The sequence below is a fragment of the Mauremys reevesii genome, linkage group 20 (genome assembly GCF_016161935.1).
Source record: "Mauremys reevesii isolate NIE-2019 linkage group 20, ASM1616193v1, whole genome shotgun sequence".
In the NCBI taxonomy this organism is placed as follows: Eukaryota; Metazoa; Chordata; order Testudines; family Geoemydidae; genus Mauremys; species Mauremys reevesii.
The window spans coordinates 117368-138215 of record NC_052642.1 but is presented as its reverse complement, the minus strand read 5'-3'; the positions used below and the strand labels follow the sequence as shown (position 1 = coordinate 138215).

The 20848-nt window shown below is 59.7% G+C and overlaps 1 protein-coding gene across 3 annotated transcripts in view; it reads right to left on the bottom strand.

The window, feature by feature from the left end:
- Window positions 1-20848, bottom strand: part of LIMK1 (LIM domain kinase 1) — a 40291-nt gene that overhangs the window by 2929 nt on the left and 16514 nt on the right. For 2 of the 3 annotated variants that reach the window (XM_039508246.1, XM_039508247.1), the window contains 12 exons: window positions 17817-17955; window positions 14637-14746; window positions 13685-13891; window positions 12839-12944; window positions 12567-12751; window positions 12236-12419; window positions 11741-11827; window positions 9018-9149; window positions 8093-8152; window positions 740-805; window positions 343-499; window positions 90-145 (listed from right to left, as the gene is read on the bottom strand). In XM_039508246.1, the coding sequence (XP_039364180.1) occupies window positions 90-145; window positions 343-499; window positions 740-805; window positions 8093-8152; window positions 9018-9149; window positions 11741-11827; window positions 12236-12419; window positions 12567-12751; window positions 12839-12944; window positions 13685-13891; window positions 14637-14746; window positions 17817-17955 (1489 nt within the window). Of the gene's footprint in view, window positions 1-89; window positions 146-342; window positions 500-739; window positions 806-8092; window positions 8153-9017; window positions 9150-11740; window positions 11828-12235; window positions 12420-12566; window positions 12752-12838; window positions 12945-13684; window positions 13892-14636; window positions 14747-17294; window positions 17369-17816; window positions 17956-20848 lie in introns of those variants that run through there. The other variant, XM_039508248.1, reaches the window with a different exon arrangement.

Genomic DNA, 20848 nt, shown 5'->3' with positions numbered 1-20848 from the left:
GAACTGGGGGGCTGGGCAAGGCGCAGAAGGGGGTGGGGGCAGGGCTGAGGGGATGCACAGCAGCTCTGAGCCCCCGGGAAGACACTTGCCTCGCACAAGAGAATGCCAAACGAGAAGATGTCGACTTTCTCATCGTAGCTCCTGCCTGCAGGGAGAGAGGAGACGGGTCAGCCCCCACCAGGCCCTGCTTCCCCCTGCCCCTTACACTGCCCTATGGTGGCATGAGGACAGGCAGGCCCAGCACTGCCAGGTCATGGATGTGCCCCCCGGCTGCAGACGCCTGCAATGCCCTGGCTGCCCTGGGTCTGGCACTCCCAACCGTGCCCCAGCCTCTCCGCTTACCATTGATCATCTCCGGGGCCATCCAGTAGGGGTTCCCCACCACCGTGTAGCGCTTCTTGCGGTCCGGTTTCTTCAGGTTCTTGAGCTGCTCAGGCTGGTTCTTTTCATCCACCATGAGCCGGGCCAGCCCGAAGTCGGCCACCACCACACTCCTGTTCTGAGCAGGAGAGACGGGCACAGGTCACCGGGGGCCGGCAGAGACCAAGGCAGCTGCTTGCAGCCACTCATGGAAGGAGAACCACGCAGCGCCGAGGCTGGAGTCAGCCCCTGCCGCACACCAGCCTGGGCCTTCTCAGCCACGGCTGCCGGCCGGCTGCCCGGCTCCCAGCCAGGCCCAGGGCTCTGTGCGGAGGCCAAGATGGGACCTGGGCCTGGCTCAGCAAACAGCAGCACTTACCTCCCGCACCAGGCAGTTGTGAGAGTTGAGATCACGATGGATGATGTTCATCGAGTGCAGATAGGCCTGGGGGAGCAAGGACCGAGGTCAGAACGGCACCAACTCACTGCACCCTCCTACATAGGGACAGCACGCTGGCACTCAACCCTGCTTATGGCACCCCTGCCTGTACGTGCACAGCAACGCTCCCATAAACACCTGCACAGCGCCCCCGCTGCACATGTATAGCAACACCCCCCTAAACACCCGCACAGTGCCCCCGCTGTACATGTACAGCAACACCCCCCTAAACACCCGCACAGTGCCCCCGCTGTACATGTACAGCAACACCCCCCTAAACACCCGCACAGTGCCCCCGCTGTACATGTACAGCAACACCCCCCCTAAACACCCGCACAGCGCCCCCGCTGCACATGTATAGCAACACCCCCCTAAACACCCGCACAGTGCCCCCGCTGTACATGTACAGCAACACCCCCAGAAAAACCCGCACAGCGCCCCCACCAGTACATGTACAGCAACACCCCTAAACACCCGCACAGCGCCCCGCTGTACATGTACAGCAACACCCCTAAACACCCGCACAGGGCCCCCGCTGTACATGTACAGCAACACCCCCATAAACACCCGCACAGTGCCCCCGACTGTCCATGTACAGCAACACCCCCATAAACACCCACACAGCACCCCCGCTGTACATGTACAGCAACACCCCCATAAGCACCCGCACAGTGCCCCCGCTGTACATGTACAGCAACACCCCCATAAACACCCGCACAGCACCCCCACCTGTACATGTACAGCAACACCCGCCTAAACACCGCACAGTGCCCCCGCTGTACATGTACAGCAACACCCCCATAAACACCCGCACAGCGCCCCCAACTGTACATGTACAGCAACACCCCCATAAACACCCACACATCACCCCACCTGTACATGTACAGCAACAACCCCCTAAACACCCGCACAGCGCCCCGGCCTGTACATGTACAGCAATGCCCCCCTAAACACCCGCACAGCGCCCCCGCCGGCACATGTACAGCAACAACCCCATAAACACCCACACAGCGCCCCCACCTGTACATGTACAGCAACACCCTCATAAACACCCGCACAGCACCCCCACCTGTACATGTACAGCAACAACCCCATAAACACCCACACAGTGCCCCCACCTGTACATGTACAGCAACACCCCCATAAACACCCGCACAGCGCCCCCACCTGTACATGTACAGCAACACCCCCATAAACACCCACACAGCACCCCCACCTGTACATGTACAGCAACAACCCCATAAACACCCGCACAGTGCCCCCAACTGTACATGTACAGCAACACCCCCATAAACACCCACACAGCACCCCCACCTGTACATTTACAGCAACAACCCCATAAACACCCGCACAGCGCCCCGGCCTGTACATGTACAGCAAGTCCCCCATAAACACCCGCACAGCGCCCCCACCTGTACATGTACAGCAACACTCCCATAAACATCCGCACAGCGCCCCCACCTGTACATGTGCAGCAACACCCCCATAAACACCCGCACAGCGCCCCGGCCTGTACATGTACAGCAACGCCCCCCTAAACACCCACACAGCACCCCCACCTGTACATGTGCAGCAACACCCCCATAAACACCCGCTGGCGCCCGGCCTGTACATGTACAGCAACGCCCCCCTAAACACCCACACAGCGCCACCCCCTGCACATGTACAGCAACAACCCCATAAACACCCACACAGCGCCCCCACCTGTACATGTACAGCAACACCCGCATAAACACCCGCACAGCGCCCCCACCTGACCATGTACAGCAACACCCCCATCAACACCCACACAGTGCCCCGCTGTACATGTACAGCAACACCCCATAAACACCGCACAGCGCCCCGCTGTACATGTACAGCAACACCCCCCGAAACACCCGCACAGCGCCCCCCCCTGTACAGGTACAGCAACAACCCCCCAAACACCCCGCACAGTGCCCCCGCTGTACAGGTACCGCACCACCCCCATAAACACCCGCACAGCGCCCCGGCCTGTACATGTACAGCAACAACCCCATAAACACCACACAGCGCCCCACCTGTACATGTACAGCAACAACCCCATAAACACCCACACAGCACCCCAACCTGTACATGTACAGCAACACCCCCATAAACACCCACACAGCACCCCAACCTGTACATGTACAGCAACAACCCATAAACACCTGCACAGTGCCCCCAACTGTACATGTACAGCAACACACCCATAAACACCCACACAGCACCCCAACCTGTACATGTACAGCAAGAACCCCATAAACACCCGCAGAGCGCCCCCTGCCTGTACATGTACAGCAACACCCCCATAAAGACCCACACAGCACCCCGACCTGTACATGTACAGCAACAACCCCATAAACACCCGCACAGCGCCCCCAACTGTACATGTACAGCAACACCCCCATAAACACCCACACAGCACCCCCACCTGTACATATACAGCAACAACCCCATAAACACCCACACAGCGCCCCGGCCTGTACATGTACAGCAATGCCCCCCTAAACACCCGCACAGCGCACCCACCTGTACATGTACAGCAACACTCCCATAAACATCCGCACAGCGCCCTCACCTGTACATGTGCAGCAACACCCCCATAAACACCCGCACAGCGCCCCGGCCTGTACATGTACAGCAACGCCCCCCTAAACACCCGCACAGCGCCACCGCCTGCACATGTACAGCAACAACCCCATAAACACCCACACAGCGCCCCCACCTGTACATGTACAGCAACACCCCCATAAACACCCGCACAGCGCCCCCGCTGTACATGTACAGCAACACCCCCATAAAAACCCGCACAGCGCCCCCACCTGTACATGTACAGCAACACCCCTAAACACCCGCACAGTGCCCCGCTGTACATGTACAGCAACTCCCCCATAAACACCCGCACAGCGCCCCGGCCTGTACATGTACAGCAACACCCCCATAAAAACCCGCACAGCGCCCCCACCTGTACATGTACAGCAACACCCCCCAACCACCCGCACAGTGCCCCCGCTGTACATGTACAGCAACACCCCCATAAACACCCGCACAGCGCCCCGGCCTGTACATGTACAGCAACACCCCCATAAACACCCACACAGCGCCACCGCCTGCACATGTACAGCAACAACCCCATAAACACCCACACAGCGCCCCCACCTGTACATGTACAGCAACACCCTCATAAACACCCGCAGCACCCCACCTGTACATGTACAGCAACACCCCCATAACCACCCCCACAGCACCCCCCCCTGGACATGTACAGCAACAACCCCATAAACACCCGTACAGCGCCCCGAACTGTACATGTACAGCAACACCCCCATAAACACCCACACAGCACCCCCACCTGTACATGTACAGCAACACCCCCAAAAACACCCGCACAGCGCCCCCACCTGTACATGTACAGCAACACCCCCATAAAGACCCACACAGCACCCCCACCTGTACATGTACAGCAACAACCCCATAAACACCCGCACAGCGCCCCCCCCTGTACATGTACAGCAACACCCCCATAAAGACCCACACAGCACCCCCACCTGTACATGTACAGCAACACCCCCAAAAACACCCGCACAGCGCCCCGGCCTGTACATGTACAGCAAAGCCCCCCTGAACACCGCACAGCGCCCCACCTGTACATGTACAGCAACACTCCCATAAACATCCGCACAGCGCCCCACCTATACATGTGCAGCAACACCCCATAAACACCCGCACAGCGCCCCGGCCTGTACATGTACAGCAACGCCCCCCTAAACACCCGCACAGCGCCACCACCTGCACATGTACAGCAACAACCCCATAAACACCCACACAGCGCCCCACCTGTACATGTACAGCAACACCCTCATAAACACCCGCACAGTGCCCCAACTGTACATGTACAGCAACAACCCCATAAACACCCGCACAGTGCCCCGCCTGTACATGTACAGCAATACCCCCTAAACACCCGCACAGCGCCCCTCCTGTACCAGCACAGCAACGGCCCCATAAACACCTCCACAGTGCCCCCACCTGTACATGCACAGCAACACTCCACAAAACACCCACACACACCCCAGCCTGTATATGCACACCAACGCCCCCATAAACACCTGCACAGTGCCCCCGCCTCTACATACACAGCTATGCCCCCAGAAACACACACACACCACCCCGGCCTGCACTCCCCATAAATACCCATACAGTGCCCCCGCCCATACATGTACAGCAACGCTCCCATAAACACCCGCACAGTGCCCCTCCCTGTACATGCACAGCCACACCCCCATAAACACCTGCACAGTGCCCCGCCTGTACATGTACAGCAACAACCCCATAAACACCCACACAGCGCCCCCACCTGTACATGTACAGCAACACCCTCATAAACACCCGCACAGCACCCCCACCTGTACATGTACAGCAACAACCCCATAAACACCCACACAGCGCCCCGGCCTGTACATGTACAGCAATGCCCCCCTAAACACCCGCACAGCGCCCCCACCTGTACATGTACAGCAACACTCCCATAAACATCCGCACAGCGCCCCCACCTGTACATGTGCAGCAACACCCCCATAAACACCCGCACAGCGCCCCGGCCTGTACATGTACAGCAACGCCCCCCTAAACACCCGCACAGCGCCACCGCCTGCACATGTACAGCAACAACCCCATAAACACCCACACAGCGCCCCCACCTGTACATGTACAGCAACACCCTCATAAACACCCGCACAGTACCCCCAACTGTACATGTACAGCAACACCCCCATAAACACCCACACAGTGCCCCCGCTGTACATGTACAGCAACACCCCCATAAACACCACAGCGCCCGCTGTACATGTACAGCAACACCCCCCTAAACACCCGCACAGCGCCCCCAACTGTACATGTACAGCAACACCCCCCTAAACACCCGCACAGTGCCCCCGCTGTACATGTACAGCAACACCCCCATAAACACCCGCACAGCGCCCCGGCCTGTACATGTACAGCAACACCCCCATAAACACCCACACCGCGCCCCCCCCTGCACATGTACAGCAACAACCCCATACACACCCGCACAGCTCCCCCAACTGTACATGTACAGCAACACCTCATAAACACCGCACAGCACCCCACCTGTACATGTACAGCAACACCCCCATAAACACCCACACAGCACCCCCACCTGTACATGTACAGCAACAACCCCATAAACACCCGCACAGTGCCCCCAACTGTACATGTACAGCAACACCCCCATAAACACCCACACAGCACCCCCACCTGTACATGTACAGCAACACCCCCAAAAACACCCGCACAGCGCCCCCACCTGTACATGTACAGCAACACCCCCAAAAACACCCCCACAGCGCCCCCACCTGTACATGTACAGCAACAACCCCATAAACACCCGCACAGCGCCCCCAACTGTACATGTACAGCAACACCCCCATAAACACCCACACAGCACCCCCACCTGTACATATACAGCAACAACCCCATAAACACCCGCACAGCGCCCCGGCCTGTACATGTACAGCAATGCCCCCCTAAACACCCGCACAGCGCCCCCACCTGTACATGTACAGCAACACTCCCATAAACATCCGCACAGCGCCCCCACCTGTACATGTGCAGCAACACCCCCATAAACACCCGCACAGCGCCCCGGCCTGTACATGTACAGCAACTCCCCCATAAACACCCGCACAGCGCCACCGCCTGCACATGTACAGCAACAACCCCATAAACACCCACACAGCGCCCCCACCTGTACATGTACAGCAACACCCTCATAAACACCCGCACAGTGCCCCCAACTGTACATGTACAGCAACAACCCCATAAACACCCGCACAGTGCCCCCGCCTGTACATGTACAGCAATACCCCCCTAAACACCCGCACAGCGCCCCCTCCTGTACCAGCACAGCAACGGCCCCATAAACACCTCCACAGTGCCCCCACCTGTACATGCACAGCAACACTCCCCTAAACACCCACACACACCCCAGCCTGTATATGCTCACCAACGCCCCCATAAACACCTGCACAGGGCCCCCGCCTCTACCTGTACAGCAACAACCCCATAAACACCCACACAGCGCCCCCACCTGTACATGTACAGCAACACCCTCATAAACACCCGCACAGCACCCCCACCTGTACATGTACAGCAACAACCCCATAAACACCCACACAGTGCCCCTCCCTGTACATGCACAGCCACACCCCCATAAACACCTGCACAGTGCCCCGCCTGTACATGTACAGCAACGCCCCCCTAAACACCCGCACAGCGCCACCACCTGTACATGTACAGCAACACCCCCATAAACACCCACACAGCACCCCCACCTGTACATGTACAGCAACACCCCCATAAGCACCCGCACAGTGCCCCGGCCTGTACATGTACAGCAACGCCCCCCTAAACACCCGCACAGCGCCACCGCCTGCACATGTACAGCAACACCCCCATAAACCCCCACACAGCGCCCCCGCTGTACATGCACAGCAACTCCGCCATAAACCCCTGCACAGCGCCCCTGCCTGTATGTGCACAGCAATGCCCTCATAAACACCCATACTATGCCTGCCTGTACATGTACAGCATCTATAGACTAACACTGAGCTCCCGACTGTTCCCTGAGTGGTGCAAGTAGAAATCGTTTCTTGCCGGTATGCTGCACTCATGGGAGGAACACAAAGGGGGGGGGCATGTGACGTCCCCACGTGACTCCTCCCCACCCCGTCCCAAGCCTGAGGCCCCTGCACTCTTCCGTCCCCTCCCCATGATCCACATCCATCCCACATTACCTGCGGGGGGGCTCTGTCCTCTTCCTGCTGCACCGGAGACTCCGGGCCGGAGCACTCAGGAGAGGCAGCTGCGTGGAAGGGCTGGGGGCTGGGCTGGGAGCGGTACAGCCGCACCAGAGGAGCTGCCGGGGTTCTGTTCATTTCCCCACTGGACACCGCAGCAAGGAAAGGAGCAGAATGCCGACAGCTCCCCCTGCCCCAGCCCCAGTCCTCCAGCGGGGCTGCTATACAGACAGAGGAGACACCGCCCCAGGGAAGGGCTGGGGACAGGCTCCTCCTCGGGCTATACCAGCTATAAATATCTTACTGGTATGGCGGACCGGACCGGACTACCGTACTGGCCCCACTGGTTCCCCTGCATGCATTCCCTCGTGTTTGGAGTGTCCCATTACCCCCACCAGTGAGCCAGGGGTGTATGTGCACAGCAAACCCTCCCACAGCAACTCAACCCATGGGCACCACCTCTGCTGAGACTCACCATGCCAGACGCAATGTCCTTGGCAAAGCTCACGCGCTGGCTCCATGGGTACTGGCTGTCCTGCGGGCGGAAGGGTTCCATTAGTGACAGGAGAGGGAACGGGTGCTGGCCTGCATGCCCCGTCCTGGAGCAGGCCCTGGGCCATGGCTCAGAGCCTGCCCAGAAGCGCTCAGCAACGGCTTTCACGGGCACAGCCCAGCCAGCCCTGCCCTGGGGGAGCCCTGGCCATCGTCCGCACGGGCACAGCCCAGCCAGCCCTGCCCCGGGGGAGCCCCGGCCATCGTCCGCACGGGCACAGCCCAGCCAGCCCTGCCCCGGGGGAGCCCCGGCCATCGTCCGCACGGGCACAGCCCAGCCAGCCCTGCCCCGGGGGAGCCCCGGCCGTCGTCCGCACGGGCACAGCCCAGCCCGCCGTGCCCGGGGAACCCGGCCATCGTCCGCGCGGGCACAGCCCAGCCAGCCCTGCCCGGGAGCCCTGGCCATTGTCTGCACGGGCACAGCCCAGCCAGCCCTGCCCCGAGGAGCCCGGCCATCGTCCGCACGGGCACAGCCCCGCCAGCCCTGCCCCGGGGGAGCCCCGGCCGTCGTCCGCACGGGCACAGCCCAGCCAGCCCTGCCCCGGGGGAGCCCAGGCCATCGTCCGCACGGGCACCGCCCAGCCAGCCCTGCCCCGGGGGGGCCCCGGCCCGCGGCCGCACGGGCACCGCCCAGCCAGCCCTGCCCCGGGGGAGCCCCGGCCGTTGTCCGCACGGGCACAGCCCAGCCAGCCCTGCCCCGGGGGAGCCCCGGCCGTCGTCCGCACGGGCACAGCCCAGCCACCTCAAAGACATACGTTCTACCAACAGTGTCATAATGTCCAAGATTTCTCATGTCCAACCCCCGAGTTGCGGCTGGAGCTCTAGGCCAGGGCAGCTCCCCTGCTCACCATGCTCTTTATGATGCCTCGTAGGGTCCCCCCCTTGATGTATTCTGTGATGAAATTCAACCTCTTGTCCTTGTACAGCACCCCGATAAACTTCAGCACATTGGGGTGCTCTAGGCACCGCATCACTTTCACCTATGGGAGCCAAAGCACCATGGTCATCGTTTCATGGATCCCAAGGCCAGCAGGGTCACTGAGGCCATCTAGTCTGACCCCTGTAGAGCACAGGCCGGAGACCTGCCCCACAGTTATTCCTAGAGCAATGGCCCATCTTGATTTAAAATAGAATCCATCACAACCCTTATCAGTTGTTCCAAGAGTTAATTACTCTGACTGTTAAAAAAAACTCAATTATTTCTAACCTACCCCTGTCCAGTTTCAGCTTCCAGCTGTTGGGTCTTGTTAGACCTTCGTCTGCTAGACTGAAGAGCCAAATTTCTGTTCCCCAGGTAGGTTCTTCCAGACTGAGATCAGCTCACCCCTTCACCTTCTCTTTCTTAGGCTAAACTGATCAAGCTGCTTGAGTCAATCACTATCAGGCAGGTTTCTAATCCTCTAATCATTCTTGTGGCTTTTCTCTGAACCTTCTCCAATTTACCAACATCTTTTATGAACTGCGGGCACCAGCACTGGACACAGGATTCCAGCAGTGGTCGCACCAGTGCCAGATACAGAGGAAAAATAACCTCCCTGCTCCTACTCGAGATTCCCGTTTATGCATCCCAAGATCCCATTAACCCTTTTGGCCACAGCATTGCACTGGGAGCTCCTGTTCAGCTGATTATCCACCACGACCTGCACATCTTGTTCAGAGTCCCTGCTTCCAAGGGCAGTGTGGCTGACTCTCTTTGTTCCATAGACATTTACATTTAGCTGTATTAAAAACACACATTGTTTGCTTGTGCCCAGTTTACCAAGTGATCCAGATCTCTCTGAATCAGTGACCTGTCCTCTTCGTTATTTACCATCCCCCAAGTCTTCTGTCATCTGCAAACTTTAGCAGTGATGGTTTTGTGTTCTCTTCCAGGTCATTGATAAAAAAGATTACATAGCCTAGGGCCCAGAACGGATCCCTGCAGGACCCCACTAGAAACGCTCCCACTCAATGACAATTCCCTGTTTACAATTACATTTTGCGATGGGGTCACAAAGTGAGTAGCCTAACATGGCGCTGCTGCCTGTTGGCCAGCCTTGGCTGCCTGGCCAAACCGCTGAGAGCCCATGGGGGCAGGGACGGAGTCTGAGAAAGGGCCCTTCCCCTGCCCCCCTCAGAGTCATAGAAATGTCGGGCTGGAAGGGACCTCAAGAGGTCACCTAGTCCAGTCCCTTGTACTGAGGCAGGACTAAGTCAGGTCTGACTCTGACCATCCCCAGGATTTGTCTAACCTGTTCTTAAAACCTCCAGTGACAGGGATTCCACAACCCTCCTTGGCACTTTGTTCCAGTGCTTAACCACCCTGACAGTTACAAAGCTCTAATGTCCAACCTAAACCTCCCTTGCTGCAATTTAAGCCCATTGCTTCTTGTCCTGTCCTCAGTGGCTAAGGAGAACAATTTATCACCCTCCTCCTTGTAACAACGTTTAACGTATTTGAAAACTGTTATCATGTCCTCTCCCAATCTTCTCTTCTGCAGACTAAACAAACCCAATTTTTTCAATCTTTCCTCATAGGTCATGTTTTCTATTTGTGTTGCTCTTCTCTGGACTTTCTCGAATTTGTACACATCTTTCCTGAAGTATGGTGCTCAGAACCAGACACAATACTCCAGCTGAGTAACAGTGCTGAGTAGAGAGGAAGAATGACTTCTCGTGTCTTGCTTACAACACTCCTGTTAATACAGCCCACAATGATTTTTTGCAATAGTGTTACACTGTTGACTCATATTTAGCTTGTGATCCACTCTGACCCCTAGATCCCGTTCCGCAGTGCTCCTTCCTAGTCAGTCATTTCCCGTTTTGTATGTGTGCAACTGATTGTTCCTTCCTAAGTGGAGCACTTTGCATTCGTCCTTATTGAATTTCATCCTATTAACTCTAGAACTATTAACTCTCAAACTTTTGTATTGGTGACCCCTTTCAAATAGCAAGCTTCTGAGTGCGACCCCCCCACCCCCAATTAAAAACACTTTTTATATATTTAACACCATTATAAACGCTGGATGCAAAGCGGGGTTTGGGGTGGAGGCTGACCCCCCATGTAATAACCTCGCGACCGCCGAGGGGTCCCGACCCCCAGTTTGAGAACCCCTGCTCTAGACCATTTCTCCAGTTTGCCCAGATCATTTTGAATTTTAATCCTATCCTCCAAAGCACTTGCAACCCCTCCCAGCTTGGTATCGTCTGCTAACTTTATAAGTGTACTCTCTATGCCATTATCTAAATCACTGATGAAGCTATTGAATAGAACCAGACCCAGGACAGATCCCTGCGGGACCCCACTTGTTATGCCCTTCCAGCTTGACTGTGAACCACTGATAACTACTCTCTGAGTGCAGTTTTCCAGCCAGTTGTGCAACCACCTTACAGTAGGTGCATCTAGGTGTCCCTAGTTTGCTCATGAGGTCTGTTGAGACAGTATGAAAAGCCTTCCTGCAGCCTTGAGGAGTAGGAGAGGGACAGAGACTGAGTTGGATCAGGATCAGGGTTGAAGGACAGAGACTGTGATGGGCCAGGGTGTGTCTGGAGTGAGATCAGGGCTCAGGGACAGCAAGCAGGGTGGACTCACCTCTTTGAGGAATGCCCTCTGGGTCTCCTCATCAAAGCGGATCAGCTCCTTCATGACCATCACTTCACCTGTCTCCCGGTGCGTCATCTGGCAGAGAGGGGCAGAGTGTTGGGGGAGCAGCCACATCCCCGCAGCTCCCTGCTGCAAGGAGCATTTCTCAGCAGGGTGGGGCTGCAATGGATACTGGAGTGGGGAAGGGCCCTCGCCTCTCTATGGCAGCCACTGGGAGACCCACCTCCCCGTGTGGGGGGAGAGCTATAGGATAATGGGGGGACAAGGGAGCTGAGCCCATAACACGGGTGACACTGGGAGAAGGGATAGGGATCTGCAGTGCAAACCCTGACAGTGGCCTGAGGGGTCTGGCTGCTGCTCTCCTGGGCTCTCAGCTTAGAGAGTGGGGAGGGGTCCCCAGGGAGCAGGGGGTGAGAGGGGAAGCTGGGTTACCAGATGGGTGGGGGAGGGGACCAGCGGAGGCCCAAGCTGGGTGGGCGGTACCTTAATGGCCTGTCCAAAGCAGCCCTTCCCCAGCACCTCGCCGTGGATCAGGTCTGAGGGACGGAAAATGCGGTGCGTGCGGGAGACGACGCGGAGCGACTCGGAGCGGCTGATGTCCTTGCGCTGGGAGGCAGGGGAGCCCAAGGAGCTGGAGCACGGGGACTTGTCGATGCTGCAGCTCCTCCTGCAGAGCCAGGCAAAGCACACAGCAAGTCAGCTGGGCCATGGCCTCAGGGGCCCCAGGCTCTATCCCAGTGGAGCTCTCACCCCCTCAACCCTTCCTTCGGCCCACCCAGCAGCACGCTGGGCATGCTTGTAGCTCTGTCCTTACATGACTGTCCTCTGGCTGACGGCGCTGGCCTCACCGCCAGGCGTGCAGGCCGGCGAGCGTGGGGGGCTGTGCAGGCCGGCCAGGGGGCTGCTCTCCAGCGCCGACTCTCGGGCCACCACCTCGTGGGGGTCGTGTTCTATGGTCAGCTGGAGGAGGCGGCTGGTCTCCTGGATCAGCAGGTCAATCTGCAGGCACAGAGTGAGGGACTCAGGTCCCTGGGCAGCTGCCTGGGCCCTGCCGGCTGGCTGGGGGAGCATGGGGAGGGGATGTACCTCGTCCAGCGGAACGTGCCTGATGGGGGTGCCGTTGATCTCCAGGATACGGTCCCCAACGTGGATGGAGTTCTTCATGTCGGGGCTGATGCAGTCAGGGTCCACTCTGGGGGCAGGGCACACACAGTGCAGTGAGCTCCCGCCACACCTGCACGGGGACAGGCTCACGCAGCCCCACATCCAGCCCCCTGGATGGAGTTCGAGGGTCTCAGGCATCCCCACCCCACACAGCGAAGAGGCTTTCAGGTTTCACCCACTGGGGGCAGAGAAGGCACCAGTGCCCCCCACCCCCTGCATACAAAATGACACCTGGTCACCCCCAGCACCACAGGCTCATGCCCCAGCCACCCCTGCAGGAGACTGGCCCAGACACCCCCAGCCCCAGCGGCTCCTGTGTCCTCCACTTGGGCGGGGCGGGGGGATTCTCCCCTGTTCTCAGGGCCGGAGGATTCTCCCCTGTTCTCGGGGCAGAGGGATTCTCCCCTGTTCTTGGCTGCTCAGTGGCCCCTCAGGCAAAGGGGTTGGGGGGGTGGTTTCGGTGCTGCACACACAGCTCCCATTGCAAGTGGCTCTACCTGGGCCCCTCCTTGCTGGCACTAGACGGGATGTGAACTCCTACTCCTCAGAAGGGTGAAGCAGGGTGTGTGCATGGGGTGGGGGGCTGGATTCAGTCTGCAGGGCTCTTTGGCCTCCTCCCCATGCACAGAGCTGTGAGAACTGGCAGAGGGGCTCCCACTGCACCAGGGAGATCTGTGCCCACTAGCCCCAAGCCTGCTACCTATGGAGTGCTCCCCTCTCCCTGCTGGTGCTAGAGCATCGTCCCCCTCCCCCGGGGCAGATACTTACTCTCGGACCCGGACTGTGTGGGAGTGTTCTGAGCCACAGCCCTGGGAGCTGCAGTGCTGGTCAATGGACACAGAGAACCCTCGCTTCCCGTCGCTGCAGGCTGGGATGGACACCAGTGTGACAGTGTGTGGGATCCGGGTGCCCGGAGAGTCCGGCAGGATCTGCTCTATCACCGGGGTCACCACCATCTGGTAGTAGCAGTGCCCGCTGGGGAGGAGGGCAGCGGGGGGAGACAGGAGAGAAGCCATGAGCAGTTTGTCAGCAGTTTATCTTTGCAGATGGGTTCAGGGCAAGGGGGACCCACGCGCTGGCCCATGGAGGGGAATAGCCCCTGCCAGGAGAGGCAGTGAACAGCGGGCTGGGGCTCACCCCGTGCTCCCTAACAGTGCATTTCAGTCTGTGGCACGTCCCAAGAGGGACTCCCAGCCTGGTTCCCACAGACGGTGTGAGGGGGACTCGCTGAGCACCCACTGCAACGTGCCACAGCTGGGCTATACTCTGCCCCACTCTCACCACTGGGTCCAGAAGGCTGCACTGGGACGTGGGCCCAAGAACAGAGCACAGTGGGGCCATAGCAGTCCCAAGAGTTAGTGTGACAACACAGGATGGCCCAAATCAGGCCACTGGCCTCTAGACCAGTACCCCCTCCCACATTCCGGAATGGATCAGCCCATTGGCCACAAGTCCGGTACCCCCACGCGCTGGAATGGATCAGCCTACTGCCACTAGTCGAGTACCCCCCCCACCCGCTGGAATGGATCAGCCCATTGGCCACTAGTCGAGTACCCGCCCCCCCCCCCCGCCCGCTGGCTGGAATGGATCAGCCCATTGGCCACTAGTCGAGTACCCGCCCCCTGTAGGGGGCACGACGCTGGCCCGGGTGGGAGGGGACGTGAGCCCAGCCCTGGGGGCCAGGGCCCTGGGGGGAGGGGTGTGACCCCGCCCCACCTACCAGTAGAGCTTGGAGCGCTCCACGAGCGCGTAGGTGTCGCCGTCCCCGATGAACGCCCGGCAGCTGAGGCAGCTGAAGCACTCCGGGTGGTATTTCTGCTCCCCAGCCACCTGTTCCGGAGATACAGAGCGCGGGCTGAGCGTGCCCACCTGGCTGCACCCCCCACCGCTCAGGGAGCAGCCGGGCGAGCGCTGGGCCAAGCATCCTGCCCAATCCACTCCTCTGCTGTGACTGGAGGAGCCTCCTGCAGCTGGGCCTGAGCCCCACAGGCTGCTGGCCCCATGGCTGGACAGGCGCATGGGACTGGTTCACGGGGGGTCTAGGCCAATGATGGGGTGAGGCAGGAGTTACATCCTGCATCCCTGCTCTGAACCCCAGCAGCCCGAGCTTGGGCCCCCCCATGGTGCCACTGGCAAGATCCACTTCCCTGCTGCCCTGTGCTATAGCCCATTCCTCCTCTCTGGTCCTCTGCCCGTGAGCTCCGCCCATGGACACAGGGCCCCATTCACTGGTGCCAGGTGGCTCCTTGGCACCAACATACAACACAGCAGAAAAGCCCCCTGGGAAACTCCCCCATGCAGGGGCCCTCTGGTAGGAGAGAAGCCAGCTCTGACAGCTTTGTGCCTCCTCTACAGGAACCCCAGCACCGGGGGTGCGACAGCAGCTGGAGCAGGTCTGGCCAAGGCAGAGCTTTGCCCCACTATTCCTCAACTGCATTTGGGGCACAAGGAACGGCAACCCTGGGCCCCCTCGTGGGCCTGGGCCAGGCTCTGAAGCAAGATTACCCCAAGTCCTCCTCTTCTAAGGGGTTGCACCAGGGATCCTGCCTTCAGGGCTTGGATCCCTGCTCCCTGCTGCAGGAGTCTGCCTCTCTCTGGCCATATGCTGGGAGCTCACCCCCAGCCAGGCGGTGAGGGGAGCCCACCAGGCAGGGATCTGTCTGTGAGGTGGTGTGGAGTGATGGCCTCGTGCCCTAGCAGGGAGGGGCCCAGCCCTTCTCTCCTGCTTGGGGAGCCAGAGCCAGGATCACCGGGCTCTGCTCTGGGCGCCTCAGAGAGAAAAGCCAGACAGGCTCCGGGGCTGGAGAGAGCCCACAGTGAGAGGAGATTCAGGGAGCTGGCCTAGGGACAGCACTAAGGCCCTGCAGAGCCCGAGCAGGAGGGCAGCTACTCAGCCAGGGCTCCTCAGGAATCACAGGATTAGATGTAGCCAAGGAAAACGCGCCCTGATGGCCAGGCCAAGGCTGCTGAGGGTGAGAGCTCTTCACCCCTGGCTGGACAAAGCCCTGGGAGCGGCCCTGCCAGTGGGGACAGCCTGGATGGGACCCCGGGGTTGCTCCCATGGCCAGGGCACTACATCCCTTGGCTGGGGTGGGGCAAAGAGCCCCTCCCTGCCCTGTGCTTGTAAACAAGGGGAAGTGCCCTGGGCTGCGGCATAGTCACATGGCTGCCTCCCCAGCCCGGCCTTTCCCCGCTGTGGCAATGACAGCACTTGACTGAAGCACCCGGGGTGGGAGACGGGAAGTGCAGAGGCAGGGCTGCCCGGAAGGCACTTGCTGGCTCGGCTCCCTGCCTGGCTGGACCAGACCTCCGAACACAGCTCTTCTGGGGTGACCTGGGCGGGGACGGGCTCTCCTTGGGGGCATGCAGGACATGCACAGGCTAAGCCCTGGGGTTCGGAAAGAGATTCAAGCATGGAGGAGAGCTGCCATGGGGGAACCCCTGGGCTCTGTCTCAGAGGCCCTGGTCCTAGGGGGACCCCTGGGCTCTGTCTCAGAGGCCCTGGCCCTGGGGGGATTCCTGGGCTCAGTCTCAGAGGCCCTGTCCACATGTGCTGGGGTGAAGCTGTATAAACCCAGCAGGACAGTGTTCATGAACCAAAAGGCAATCAATTGGCAGGTAGTGACTGTCGGATATAAACATCCCCTGCAGCCCAAACCCTGCGTGCTGAGCAGGCGCTGCAGCCCCAGCACGGCACTGACTAGCACAGCTGCTCGCACGGGGAAGATTGGGAGTTTGCCAGTAAAACCTGCGCCAAATCACTCCCCACAGAGCGCCCACCAGACAAACAGAAGCGAGAGGTATCAGCCACTCTGTGTTGCCCACGCGGAGTGAGTGGGACGCAGAGTGAGTCACGGACAGGGAGGTGAGACTGCCAGTGCTGTCAGCTTGGGGCTCCCCAGGAATGGAGGACAGGAGGTTTGAGTCGCTTTTGACGTGACAGTGTCCTGTTAACTCCTGGGGCTGGAACCTCTCTCACCAGGCGTGACTCCACTGCCATCACTGGGGTTCCACCAGGTGTGCTGAAACCTCGTATTTGGGTTGTTATTGCTACTTCCACCAAGGAGGTGCGGCAGCCTCCCCCAGCACCTATGGGTATCACTACTGACCCCTTGTCTGCAAAGGGGATGGATATGGCACTCGACCACGTCGGTGCACCCTGGCTATTCTCCCAGCTCCCTGACTAATTGCCACTTATCTGCCTCAGGCAAGAAATTTGAGGTTACAAGTTTCCACCCAAAATCCAGTGACATTAGTGATATCAACAAGCCCCCCAATCCCGCCTCCAATGGCCAAGGGGCCCGGTTGCTGGAAAGCAACATCCTTCCTGGCCCTCCCCTTCGCAGGCAGTGGCCGCAGCTCCCGGTCTGGCCCTTACCTGTAGCATGGTGCTGTACCAGTTCCCCTGCTGGTGCATGCGCCTGGCTTCTCCTACCATGGTGCTGGGTAAGTGACAGGCTCCCTGCTGTGTGTGTGACTTATTTACTCGCCCACTGCTGGAAACTACCCCCTTTCCAATGACCTCATCTCTAGATGACACCAGCTAGCAACGCCCACATCTTCAGCTTGAGCCCCAGGTCATGTCCCACGCTGCCCTGCGGAGAAGCTGGGCTGGGAATGTCCAGTCACTGCTAGCCACAAGCCCACTGGGTTTGTGGGAATCCCCAGAATCCAAGGAGCCCTGGGGCTTGCCTGCACGCTGTGATAGCATTGATCCCAGTGCCGGTCTGGCTGGGCAGTGCTCCACCGGTGTAAATGACTGCACAGGGTCAGGCCTCGCACCCGGGTTGGGCTGACTGCACAGAGCCCTGCGCCCCTCACTTTAAGCTGTTCCTTAGGTGCACCCACATTCAGGCTGCTCGCAGGGGGCAACGCCTCTGCTCTGATGAATGGTACTTACCATGACCAGCCCCTTGGTGATCTGCTCCGAGCAGCCGTGGCACAGCTCCCCGAACCTGGCCCAATAGTCCTTCTTGCAGTAGAGGCGCCCATCCTTCTCGTAGTACTGGTGGGACAGCAGGGCCCCGCACTCACAGCACCTGCAGTAGCAAGAGGGCGGATCACGGACAGCAAAGCCCTTTGATGAGCCTGCCCGTGACCTATCGGGATCCGAACGAGGGCACCATGCAAGCGTGACCCTCCCCCCGCCCGGCCACAGGAAAGCCGCAGTACCATGGGGCTGGGCTGCTCCTGCTGCGCGCCACCTCCCCAGACGGCTGCAGGGCTGGGCTGCTCCTGCTGCGCGCCACCTCCCCAGACGGCTGCAGGGCTGGGCTCTGGGCCCTTGCAGAGGAAACCCTGCCTGTCAGCGGCATCTGCAGCCCCAGCCCCTGACTGTGCGCCCCACAGTAGAGGACTAGCTGCTGTACTCCGGGCATGGGGGCTGCCCCAGCTAGCGCCGGCCCTCCATGCTGAGCTGCCCTCCATCCCTCCTGTATGGCCCTGCTGGTCTCTGCTCCTTGTTACCCACCCCGCACCCAGCCCAAGCTCCCCTCCCTCGCACACCTGCACAAGCCACCGTGTCACGGCGACCTGGCAGCTGCAGACAGGCAAGCGACCTCACAGACCTCACTCCTCACCCCCTCGCCAACCCACCCTGGCCCTGCGGCTGTCCCAGTGACTCCAGGGGAATTGCACCAGGCGTGCATTGGGTCCAGCCAGCTTTGCCTGCTCTCCAGCTCACGCTGCATCCCGCTGGCCTCTCCCAGGTCTGCTCATTTCCCCTGGGCTGACAGTGACAAGGCAGGTGGCTCAAGCTCCCTCCCAGCACAGCACGAGTTAATGCTCAGCCCCTCCTGGTCATGTCCCAGCTACGCTCAACCCCTCCCCCACCCTGGGACCGGGGTGTGTCCCAGTGATGTTCAGCCCCTCCCCCATCACATAACTAGCCCCCCAGGCAGAGTGAAGAGCAGACTACGTGGACGTGAGTTCAGGGCTGCAGCCTGACAGCGTCTGCGCAACTGGGAAGCTCTTGAACCCTGACCCCATCTGTGTGGGCACCTCTGAGCTGTGCCAAATGCTGATGGAGAAAGAGAGAGACTGTTGCTCCTCTGGCAGGGGGCTGCCAGCCTCCTGGGGGCTTCTGGGAGAGCCGCTGTTCCAGCTCTGGTGCAGATGTATGTCTACACTGCATGTAGACACCCCCTGACCTGGGCTAAGGGGCTGTTTACTTGTGGTAAAGATGTTTGAGCTCGGGCTCTGGGATCCTCCCACCTCGCAGGGTCCTACAGCCCAGGCCCTTAGCCTGAGGCCGCGTGCCCGTGTCAGTGGGCGCGGACCAGCCGCTGGTGTCTAACTGCAGTGTACACATACCCAGAGTGATCACAATCACTGCACGTCACTCTGCTGCCGGGGCGTCTCCGGGAACCTAGCAGCTCTGGGTCAATGGGCAGGCTCCACAGTGGAGACGGAGCCAAAGGCTGCATGGACTAGGCTCCACAGGGGATGGCGATGGCCGGCAGACTGGGCTGTGATGGCCAGTGGTTATTAGCACTTGCAGCACCACAGCAGCCTGCTGCCTTGGGGAGAGACCCGGTTCTACCGCTCTGGAAAAAGCCATCACCATCCTGCACCCTGTGTGCAGGGAGAGGCTGCAGCAGCCAGGCCATTTCCTGTCTCTGATCATGGCTGTTGCAGAGGGCCCCAGCAAGTGGCAATCCCCGTTCAGAGCCCTGCTCGCTGTGTGCCCGCCAGCCAGCCGACAAGGCGCTCGCCAGTCCCAGCACCAGTGGCTAGGGGACTCCCAGCTGCCTGGTCCCACGCAGACTGTTCTCAATATAGTGATGCCCAGGTGATGCTGGCTTCCAGTTCCCTTCTCCGCCATCCCCTGCTCACCCTAGGGCTTTCGGATGTCAGGCCCCAGGCCCAGGATTCCTTGCCACGTGCAGTCTCTATGTCCGTCCCATCCCCCGGCTCCCTCAGACACCCCCATCTCTAATCCCACCCCTCCCCCCAGCTCCCACAGACACCCCCATCTCTAATCCCACCCCAACCCCCGGCTCCCACTTACACCCCCATCTCTAATTCCACCCATCCCCCCGGTTCACACTGATTCAACCCCTCCCACCAGCTCACACTGACACCCCCATCTCTAATCCCACCCCTACCCCCCGCGCCCACTGACACCCCCATCTCTAAGTCCACCCCTCCTCCTGGCTCCCACAGACACCCCCAGGTCTAATCCCACCCCTTCCCCACCCCGGCTCACACTGAAACTCCCATCTCTAGTTCCATCCCATCCCCCGGCTCCCACAGACACCCCCATCTCTAATCCCACCCCAACCCCCGGCTCACACTGACACCCCCATCTCTAATTCCACCCCTCCCCACCCAGCTCCCACAGACACCCCCATCTCTAATTCCACCCCTCCCCACCCGGCACACACTGACACCCCCATCTCTAATTCCACCCCTCCCCAGCTCACACAGAAACCCCATCTCTAATTCCACCCCTCTCCCCGGCTCACACTGACACCCCATTTCTAATTCCACCCTCCCCGGCTCCACAGACACCCCATCTCTAATCCCACCCACACCCCATCTCTAATTACACCCTCCCCTGGCTCACACTGACACCCCATGTCTAATCCCACCCTTTCCCCCAGCTCACACTGACACTCCCATCTCTAGTTCCATCCCATCCCACGGCTAACACAGACACCCCCATCTCTAATCCCACCCCAGCCCCCGGTTCACACTGACACCCCCATCTCTAATCCCTCCTACCCCCCCGGCTCACTCAGACACCCCCATCTCTAATCCCGCCCCTCCCCTGGGTCCCACACACACCCCCATCTCTAATTCCACTCCACACCCCAGCTCACACTGACACCCCCATCTCTAATCCCACCCCTACCCCTAGCTCACACTGACACCCCCATCTCTAATTGCATTCCACAGACACCCCAGTGACATTGCACTCTATATGATTTT